Genomic DNA, 11087 nt, shown 5'->3' on the forward strand with positions numbered 1-11087 from the left:
TACCTCAGTGTCAGCATTTTCCATTAAACAGTAAAAGCAGCCCATTGGCCAGGCAGGCAGGTCTATGGGGAAAGATGGTTAGGCGTCACTATGGTAGCTCTAATTAATCCTCTAGTTAATCCCCTCTAGAGACAATGGAAACAGCGGCACGCTGATACACCATCTCACCCCAGCCAAGATAATGTCAATCATTCCCCATCCCCGAACGGGAGCTGTGCACCCAGCACATTTAACTGCTAATGAAGACCCTGTGCCCAGCAGCAGCTGGCAGCCAGTGATAAGGGGAGCCCCTCAAAGAGCCAACAGCTCAAGGACCATACTGGAAAAGCCAACCCTCAAAGACCCAGCCACATCATTATGGACAAAGAGCCAGCTAAGAGGCTGAGGGAGTCCCTCACGTTGGCTATGGGTATTGGTTAAGTCTACAGGGTTCTTACTAATGAGTCTGTAAGAAATCAGACTTGGGGTGGATTTTATGTGGTCCATGTGTGCATATGATAAATTGAGAGATGAAGAGAGTGCATATTTGTCTTAGAAATGTCCTAGTATGAACCTCTGGAAAACAGAAGAACATTAGACCATATGGCTTTCTGTGACGTCATATAACAAAAGTTGGAAATAACATTTGTTTTAGGACTTTACAAGTAATTGAACCACTATTTGAAAGGGGATTTTTGAAGGAAATCAGAATAAACAGTATTTTATTATATTCAATCGGTCCATAAAACTCATTCAGATATATAACACTTGTACATGTTTTTATTGAATATGGTATATGGCTGTGAATGTACAGTGTATACAGTGCCTTGCGAAAGTATTCGGCCCCATTGGAGTTTTCGACCTTTTGCCACATTTCAGGCTTCAAACATAAAGATATAAAACTGTAATTTTTTGTGAAGAATCAACAACAAGTGGGACACAATCATGAAGTGGAACGAAATTCATTGGATATTTCAAACTTCTTTAACAAATAAAAAACTGAAAAATTGGGCGTGCAAAATTATTCAGCCCCCTTAAGTTAATACTTTGTAGCGCCACCTTTTTCTGCGATTACAGCTGTAAGTCGCTTGGGGTATGTCTCTATCAGTTTTGCACATCAAGAGACTGAAATTTTTGCCCATTCCTCCTTGCAAAACAGCTCGAGCTCAGTGAGGTTGGATGGAGAGCGTTTGTGAACAGCAGTTTTCAGTTCTTTCCACAGATTCTCGATTGGATTCAGGTCTGGACTTTGACTTGGCCATTCTAACACCTGGATATGTTTATTTGTGAACCATTCCATTGTAGATTTTGCTTTATGTTTTGGATCATTGTCTTGTTGGAAGACAAATCTCCGTCCCAGTCTCAGGTCTTTTGCAGACTCCATCAGGTTTTCTTCCAGAATGGTCCTGTATTTGGCTCCATCCATCTTCCCATCAATTTTAACCATCTTCCCTGCCCCTGCTGAAGAAAAGCAGGCCCAAACCATGATGCTGCCACCACCATGTTTGACAGTGGGGATGGTGTGTTCAGGGTGATGAGCTGTGTTGCTTTTACGCCAAACATAACGTTTTGCATTGTTGCCAAAAAGTTCTATTTTGGTTTCATCTGACCAGAGCACCTTCTTCCACATGTTTGGTGTGTCTCCCAGGTGGCTAGTGGCAAACTTTAAATGACACTTTTTATGGATATCTTGAAGAAATGGCTTTCTTCTTGCCACTCTTCCATAAAGGCCAGATTTGTGCAGTATACGACTGATTGTTGTCCTATGGACAAAGTCTCCCACCTCAGCTGTAGATCTCTGCAGTTCATCCAGAGTGATCATGGGCCTCTTGGCTGCATCTCTAATCAGTCTTCTCCTTGTATGAGCTGAAAGTTTAGAGGGACGGCCGGGTCTTCGTAGATTTGCAGTGGTCTGATACTCCTTCCATTTCAATATTATCGCTTGCACAGTGCTCCTTGGGATGTTTAAAGCTTGGGAAATCTTTTTGTATCCAAATCCAGCTTTAAACTTCTCCACAACAGTATCTTGGACCTGCCTGGTGTGTTCCTTGTTCTTCATGATGCTCTCTGCGCTTTAAACGGACCTCTGAGACTATCACAGAGCAGGTGCATTTATACGGAGACTTGATTACACACGGGTGGATTCTATTTATCATCATTAGTCATTTAGGTCAACATTGGATCATTCAGAGATCCTCACTGAACTTCTGGAGAGAGTTTGCTGCACTGAAAGTAAAGGGGCTGAATAATTTTGCACGGCCAATTTTTCAGTTTTTTATTTGTTAAAAAAGTTTGAAATATCCAATACATTTTGTTCCACTTCATAATTGTGTCCCACTTGTTGTTGATTCTTCACAAAAAATGACAGTTTTATATCTTTATGTTTGAAGCCTGAAATGTGGCAAAAGGTTGAAAAGTTCAAGGGGGCCGAATACTTTCGCAAGGCACTGTAAATATATAGGATGGACAATACTAAAATACAAACTAAACAACTCAGACAGAGTATAATATATCTCAGTTCTTTTGCTTCCAACAGTTTTCCTAACTTTATCTCCAGGGTCTTGTCATGTGAGAGGGGTTTTACACACAGAGTGATGTTTTTAACTCCCTGTGATCTCCAGGAGGGTTTTCTCCTTGGTCTCCAGTAGGTAGAAGAAGACATAGAGTGACGCCAACAGACACATGCAGGTGAACAGCACGAAGCTGAATGACTTGAGCAGCTCCTGTGGTTAAGAGAAGAGGCAGGTGAGTTCCTAGCGCTACAATAGCCAGGGGAACAACTTGGACGGTTGACTGAGAGCCTGTGATTAAATAGTCCTGTCCTATTGTTCTACTCATGGCTATGTTGAAGCCTTTCAATTTTTATATAATTCCACTGGTACCTAAATTAGAGCTCAGCTTTTTACACAGACTGGCTGAACAAAAGTAATACTGAGATGATAGAAAAAAGGTTTTAATATGATGTTCAAAGTATGGAATTACTGTAGGCCTGATATCTCTGGGGTATCAAACTTTCATAGTGCAGAACAATGTGAATTGTGTTCAGGAAATCTTATTGTATCTCAGTTGGTAACTTTGAAAGCATTATAAAAAGCGTTATATAACAATACTTCATTCCAAAGTGTTCTGATGTCCTACATGTATTGAATACATATAGAGGTGCAGTATATTGATGATGGGCTATAGACTTACAATAAGAAAGGGGAAGACTAGTCCCAGCACAGGATTCCAGTGAAGACAAACGCTGCAGGCTGGCATGATTGGATAAATATCTTGTGTGAGAGATGGCAACACTCCAGCTAGGAATACCACAGGCAACAGGGAAGGATGCATCTGACCAATCACCCATTGATGATCACAGCAATGTCATGTTGGTATTTCGAGCAAATCATACTCTTCCACGTATCATACCCTAGGTCCTCTTACTGTAAGTTTGTCACAGTGCAGGAGAGTTGAAAGGTCAAGAGCTCACCTTCAGGTTGAGAGTGATGGTGATTAATATCATGATGGCAGACACTGCCCCCCAGAGTAGTGCTCCCCTCCCACATGCATTATCTGCAGGCCCTGGGGATGACTGCACACAACAGAACTTGTCTGGAACCTTACCCATCCATCACTCCCTCCCTCCGTCCACCTAGGGGATGGCAAAGCCAGAGGAGCTCACACATGATTTATTGTTTAGGACTTCAGGAGTGGCATTCACATCTTAGTGACAAACATGTTCCACCTAGCAGAGCTCCTTTACGGTATGCACAGGGGGTGGAATCCTGCACTGGGACAGTGTTTCCTTCCCTATGGTCACTCTCCTGTACTGTTCACTGACTACTTTAACTTATTAGTCCTTATCATGGATGTCTAATGACCACTTAACCAGTGACATTTTCAAGTTAATTAAGAAGATCTCTACTTTGAACCTTTTTAGCCTGGGCACATGATTTGTAGTCTCGAGACTGGACTGATTACTAGAACACTGCAGAGGGGTATCGTAGTTTACCCCCTGTAGTGTAGGCCATGTTCCCCAGCGACACACCCAGATGATGGAGGTGGGGACCTCAAACAAAACACCCAAAATCACACAGCGGATCTTATTCAGGGGGGATGCCTGCCTTCTTGAAGCTGTCAAAGGAGAACACACTGGTCTGAGGGTAGAGGGTGGAAAGAAGAAGAGGATGTACTGTAGGTATGGCAGGGGTGGGGTGGGCAAACTACGGCCCGTGGGCAGCATCTGGCCCGACAGCCGATTAAATGCAGCCAAAAAACATAATTATTCTGTTTTTTGGGGAAATTATTATTTTGCGTTAAAAAAACACTCCTGGCCACACTTGAACGTCTAAAACTAGATAGAAAGTATGCAGAAATAACAGACATTTTTCTGGCCCGCAAAAATCTGTGCGGCACTCAGTTGAATTTCGAAATCCCGATATGACCCTCGAGCCAAAAAGTTTGCCCACGCCTGAGATATGGGATAAAAGACAGAGGGTGGTGTGTGCTGTGCTTACTGCAGTGATGCCAGAGAACTGGATGCGGCTGTACACCACCACCATGGTGATGAGCTGCCATCGGAAGCTTCTGTCTCTCAGCAGCTCCAGTAGACTCTTAGAGGCCTCGCCCTTTATGGCAGCCTACTCCAACACCATCTCCTCCATCTCCAGCTTGTACTCACCCCTACCCCACAGACTCTGCAGAGCTGGGAAACCACACACACAACACAGGACGGAGGAACATATATTGTTTTTGAGTAAGATACAATAGGTGAGTAATGTCTCCTTAGCTGTACTTATTTTTCATTCAGCTATACACGCATGGTGCCATCTGTAAGCTATGTTCAATAATACCAATGTATGTATATAGATACAGTGCTGACAATGACTATTACATAAATTATACTTATTTTCCTTCATACATTTATATCTACATATAATACACCCAGAAGCAAGATGAACAGGAATGACTGTAAATACCATAATTCCAATTTGTACATTTGCACAGACAGTACTCAATGTTCTGAGTATGAAGCCCTTTGGACAGCCTCAGCGACTATGAAGAAACAACCTAACTTCTTTGCAAGCCTCTGCATTGCCCTTTTCTATCAATAAGTATCTTGAGGCTTCTGGAAAGAAGGTCCTTTGTCAGCAGCTGTACCACAGAAAAACATGTTGGAAATACACAGTAGGATGTTCCAGCTATTTTCACAGCCAAGCATCTCTCTGAGAAAGTTGAGACAAAGCCTCAAGTCAGAGCATATTCAGGATATCCGATTTGGCACAAATTGATTGCTACACGTTTAGTGTGATGCTTGATGCTTATTTTTTTTCAGTGAAATGTTGAAGTTCAAAAATAGCACCTTACCTTAGCCCAACAAATTGTTCTGACAGTTTATCAATGGAGTCAAAGGTAGCTAAAGTTAGTGTTACCATGCCATTATCTTTTAGGGTGAACTCTCACCCAGGTATATTGCATGGATATTTGCTCCAAAACCTGAGGTTCACAAACAAGACTAAAACATAAATTGCTATTATCCCTGTAAAAAACAAGGTCATTCTGGGATTCTATTTAACCATTGCATAATGATCCTTCGATTCAACTAATCTGCATGAAATTGAAGGTGCAATATCACATAGGCTTACCTGCAGTGAATCCATACAGAAACTGATCTATCAGGTATGGCTACAGCAGGTAGCCTAGCGGTTAAGAGTGCTGGGACAGTAACCAAAAGGTTGCTTGTTCAAATCCCTGAGCCGACTAGGTGAAAAATCTGCCGATGTGCCCTTGAGCAAGGCACTCTGAATGTACTGCAAGGCAGTTCACCAGTAGTATGTCTACATGCCTGGTGAAGTAGGTTAGGTGTTAATTTGACCACAAGTGAATATGCAAAATGTTTAAGGAGACTAGAGCATTACCACAGGTCTGGAATAAAGAACATAAACAGGATAAACATTTTACAATTGCAGTTATAGGCCTACACATATTTAGTCTACATTTTCACAATGGCACATGGAGAAGACAAGGATAGCCTACAACCGTAATATTACTTCTCTCACCTGTTTAGTTGAGTCATGGTATTCCGTTTTTTGTCTAATTTGTACCTCTCTATTGTATTGTTACAACCCTTTCATATAGCAATTAATTAAGTTACAGCTATAAATGTGTTTTGTTAATTTCTTAATATATATATACAGTAAAGGTCAAAAGTTTGGACACATCTACTCATTCAAGGCTTTTTCTTTATTTTGACTATTTTCTACATTGTAGAATAATAGTGAAGACATCAAAACTATGAAATACCACATATGGAATCATCTAGTAACCAAAAAGGGGTTAATAAAATCAAAATATATTTTAGATTTTAGATTCTTCAAAATAGCCACCCTTGGCCATATACCACAAACCCTCGAGATACCTTATTGAGATTATAAATTGGTTACCAACGTAATTAGAGTAGTAAAAATAACTGTTTTGTCATACCCGTGGTATACGGTCTGATATACCACGGCTTCAGCCAATCAGCATTCAGGGCTCGAACCAGCCAGTTTATAAATATGTTTAAATCATGGTTTCAACAGTTTGATTGTTTCTCATATTAACTAATAATTATATATAGTAATACAGATATGAAAAAGCATGTCCTTTTTAAATAATCAAAATTGTGCCTACCAGGTCTCAGCAAAGTCTCCATTCTGTGTATCTTGAGAGTGCCATGTAACACACTTATTTATGTCTGCATGTCCACCAGACAATTGCTTTGTTAGATATTTTTAGGAATACGATTCATGTTTTGCATCTCAGAGGGAGCTTACCTTTCAACCCCTGAGTCGCTATCTCTGACACAGTACTCATCGCTGTATATGTTTTAGAAAGTAAGAAAACTATCGGGCAAAATACAGATATTTTTTGAGTGATAAATTGTTCCAGACCTGCTTTATAATGACATAATTGGGTATTATTTGCGTGCTCGGCGGACATTCCTTCGTTAGCCAGACGAGGGCAGACGTTCTCACCTCTGACGTTCTCTTCTCAAGTCGTCGGCGGCGTACAGCGGAAGTGGCAGGCCAGTGTTTTCCGTAGTCATTGTTAGCAAACTAGCAGAAGATACCTCTGACACTGTTGTCACAAACAAAAAATATCTGCGCTCATTACTTTACTTTTATACAAGACAAAATGCCGTTGGAAAACCTGGAAGAAGAGGGTCTGCCTAAAAACCCGGATCTTAGGATAGCACAGCTGAAATTTCTGCTCACGATGGACGGTCACCGACAAGATGATAAAGTGAAAACTGAGCTCATGGACTCGATCAAAGAGAACAGTGAGTTTTGGCTTCTGCCTCGTAAATAAACAAACAACAATAACGTTAGCTAGTTAGATAACAAGGTAGTTCTGGTCTACAAACTAGCATGGGTAACCAACGTCTCTAACTTGCGTCACTGTCAGACATAAATCAAACTGCTAACGGTCAGTTAGCTATTCAATACAAGGTATTATAACTAGCTAAGTTCGCTAGTTAGCTACTCAAACAGATAACGGTAATATACTGGTTAAATACAAATGTATGTTAGAATGTTGCCAAAGAAAGTTACAACCGTCAAGTTGTAGCTAGCTAGCCACTATAGCTGATGATGTCTCGTTACAGATATGGCACCTTACTATGAAAGCCTGTGTAAAGACCTGAAGTGGCAGCTTGACACAGACCTGCTGAATAAGATGAAGAAGGCCAACGAGGACGAGCTAAAACGCCTGGACGACGTCCTGGAAGATGCAGAGAAGAACCTCGGGGAGAGTGAAATCCGAGATGCAATGATGGCTAGAGCTGAATATCTAATCAGAATTGGGAATAAGGTGAGTTTTGCATTAATCAGCTACTACATTCAGAGCAGAGGCCATGGAGTACGAAACCATGTTATTTATTAGTACCATGATTTGACCTCATACAAAACACGGTGTCAGCCCATAGCTCATTGTAGAGCTACACATTTTATACTTATAAAGCAATAATCTGCCTCTGTAATCCCCTGGACTCTTCAGTCCAACCTAGCTATGCATGTACATCATTAGCTCAATCAAACAAGCTACTAACTTTAATACCACAGGAGGACGCTTTGACTGCCTTCAGGAAGACCTTTGATAAGACTGTGGCCCTGGGACATCGACTAGACATTGTGTTCTACCTGCTAAGGATTGGACTGTTCTATATGGACAGTGACCTCATCACACGCAACACTGAGAAAGCTAAAAGGTAGTTTGCCTAAAAGGGGCTACTTCTCTCTGCATTCACTACTTTATGCCATGCCATTAGGGGTCCTCACTCACTATCTATTCTAAGAATTATATTTGCAGTAACTGGCACCGTTTAGGCCTGTTTAGGTGGGTTTTTTTTAGTGTGTTGACTCTTATGTGTTGTAAGCTATTGTTTTCTATATCCTCGTATTTTGTAAGCATTGTCATTTCAGTGACCTTGTTTGTGTCTGCACAGCCTTATTGAGGAGGGGGGTGACTGGGACAGGAGGAACCGTCTCAAGGTGTACCAGGGCCTGTACTGTGTGGCCATCCGTGACTTTAAACAGGCTGCTGAGCTCTTCCTGGACACAGTGTCCACCTTCACCTCCTACGAGCTCATGGATTACAAGACCTTCGTCACGTACACCGTCTACGTCTGCATGATTGCCCTGAAGAGGCCCGACCTCAGAGAAAAGGTTGGTAGCATCAACAGTACATCCATGTGCCTACGTCATTCAAGAGTTGGTCATTTTAAGACAGTGTGCTTGCAGAAAACAATACTTTCCACATGCCAGAACGTGAACATTCAAACTTGTTTTTAATAAGTGAAGACACTTATTTTTTTATATAGCTGGTAGATTTCCAGTTCTAGCATAAATATAGCATCTCCTGTGGACTAATGTGTTGTTCTCCCTCTCCCCCAGGTGATAAAGGGAGCAGAGATCCTGGAGGTGCTACACAGTCTCCCTGCTGTCCGCCAGTACCTTTTCTCCCTCTACGAGTGTCGCTACTCTGTCTTCTTCCAGTCACTGGGTGAGACACCACTCGTTTAGGCTTACTAAAAGTAAAGCCGAAGCACGCTGATGTCTGCAGCCAGTGAGTGGACATGCATGTTTCACTTCACCTCATTCCTTAGTTGTAAACCTGTTTGTCTCTGTCCCCTCTGCAGCCACGGTGGAGCAGGATATGAAGAAGGACTGGTTGTTTGCCCCTCACTACCGTTATTACGTGAGGGAGATGCGTATCCATGCTTACAGCCAGCTCCTGGAGTCCTACCGCTCACTCACCCTGGGCTACATGGCTGAGGCCTTTGGAGTCAGTACAGAGTTCATTGACCAGTGAGTCTCACGTCTACCTCTTGTCCCATACCCACAATACCTAACCTCAGCAAAAAAAGAAACGTCCACTCACTGTCAACTGCGTTTATTTTCAGCAAACGTAACATGTGTAAATATTTGTATGAACATAAGATTCAACAACAGACATAAACTGAACAAGTTCCACAGACATGTGAGTAACATAAATAATGTGTCCCTGAACAAAGGGGGGGGGGTCAAAATCAAAAGTAAGTCAGTATCTGGTGTGGCCATCAGCTGCATTAAGTACTGCACAGAACGAGCAGTATGGCTGGTGGCATTGTCATGCTGGAGGGTCATGTCAGGATGAGCCTGCAGGAAGGGTACCACATGAGGGAGGAGGATGTCTTCCCTGTAACAAGCTCAGTCCGATGACCCTCCACCTCCAAATCGATCCCGCTCCAGAGTACAGGCCTCGGTATAACGCTCATTCCTTTGATGATAAACGCGTATCCGACCATCACCCCTGGTGAGACAAAAACGCGACTCGTCAGTGAAGAGCACGTTTTGCCAGTCCTGTCTGGTCTAGCGACGGTGGATTTGTGCACATAGGTGATGTTGTTGCCGGTGATGTCTGGTGAGGACCTGCCTTACAACAGGCCTACAAGCCCAGCCTCTTGCTGACGGTCTGAGCACTGGAGGGATTGTGCATTTCTGGTCTAACTCGGCAGTTGTTGTTGCCATCCTGTACCTGTCCCGCAGGTGTGGTGTTCGGATGTACCGATCCTGAGCAGGTGTTGTTACACGTGGTCTGCCACTGCGAGGACGATCAGCTGTCCATCCTGTAGCACTGTCTTAGGCGTCTCACAGTACGGACATTGCAATTTATTGCCCTGGCCACATCTGCAGTCCTCATGCCTCCTTGCAACATGCCTAAGGCACGTTCACGCAGATGAGCAGGGACCCTGGGCATCTTTCTTTTGGTGTTTTTCAGAGTCAGTAGAAAGGCCTCTTCAGTGTCCTAAGTTTTCATAACTGTGACCTTAATTGCCTACCGTCTGTAAGCGTCTTAACAACCGTTCCGCAGGTGCATGCATGTTCATTGAACAAGCGTGGGAAACAGAGTTTAAACCCTTTACAATGAAGGGTCTTTGATTTTTACGAATTCTTTGAAAGACAGGGTCCTAAAAAAGTTGTTTCTTTTTTTGCTGAGTTTATTAATGCTCATCCTGGAGGTTGTCTTAAATCAGCGACTACGCCTTTGGTCGAGGACTTCGAGTCACATAGGAATGATGCTTCCTGTCAGAAGACAATGATTATTGGTCTTGATTACACTGGTACAGAAACTTTTTCTCCTTCGCTCTCAGGGAACTCTCCCGATTCATAGCTGCTGGTCGCCTCCATTGCAAAATCGACAAAGTAAACGAGATTGTGGAAACCAACAGGTAAGAATAACATTTTCACATGCATGTAAAAGTGGCAGAGCTCAGTGTTGTATTTTTTTTCCTTCAGACCTGATAGCAAGAATTGGCAGTACCAGGAGACAATCAAGAAAGGGGACCTACTGCTCAACCGTGTCCAGAAGCTGTCCCGAGTTATTAACATGTAACATGGAGTGCAGTGTTACCTTCGGGAGGGAGATCTGGGTTTTCCCTGTTGTATCAGTATCCACACCAATAGTTTGTCTGAAGAAGCGATCCTTAGTGTATATAATAAATTCTTTTTGGTGACTTATTATTTTCCTTTGATACAGACATGGATGAAAGTGATTTCTGAAATAAACCATTTCAGTAAAGAAACAGACCTTTTTTTCCTTCTGTA

The 11087-nt window shown here is 42.5% G+C and overlaps 1 protein-coding gene across 1 annotated transcript; it reads left to right on the forward strand.

The window, feature by feature from the left end:
* The first annotated feature begins 6978 nt into the window (after positions 1-6978).
* LOC106583025 (26S proteasome non-ATPase regulatory subunit 6) lies at positions 6979-11065 on the forward strand. Its single transcript, XM_014166765.2, has 8 exons — positions 6979-7282; positions 7607-7812; positions 8064-8209; positions 8447-8666; positions 8895-9003; positions 9140-9308; positions 10634-10711; positions 10779-11065. The coding sequence occupies exons 1-8, from the start codon at positions 7138-7140 to the stop codon at positions 10873-10875; spliced, it is 1170 nt and encodes a 389-aa protein (XP_014022240.1). The 5' UTR covers positions 6979-7137; the 3' UTR covers positions 10876-11065.
* Positions 11066-11087: the final 22 nt, after the last annotated feature.

The sequence above is a fragment of the Salmo salar genome, chromosome ssa22 (assembly GCF_905237065.1).
Source record: "Salmo salar chromosome ssa22, Ssal_v3.1, whole genome shotgun sequence".
In the NCBI taxonomy this organism is placed as follows: domain Eukaryota; kingdom Metazoa; phylum Chordata; class Actinopteri; order Salmoniformes; family Salmonidae; genus Salmo; species Salmo salar.

Bases quoted from the DNA above. Each gene is read 5' to 3' on its own strand.
- LOC106583025 (XM_014166765.2), top strand. From the start codon at position 7,138: ATGCCGTTGGAAAACCTGGAAGAAGAGGGTCTGCCTAAAAACCCGGAT. The intron at 8,210-8,446 runs GTAGTTTGCCTA...GTGTCTGCACAG, and splicing joins AACACTGAGAAAGCTAAAAG to CCTTATTGAGGAGGGGGGTG. The intron at 10,712-10,778 runs GTAAGAATAACA...TTTTTCCTTCAG, and splicing joins GAGATTGTGGAAACCAACAG to ACCTGATAGCAAGAATTGGC.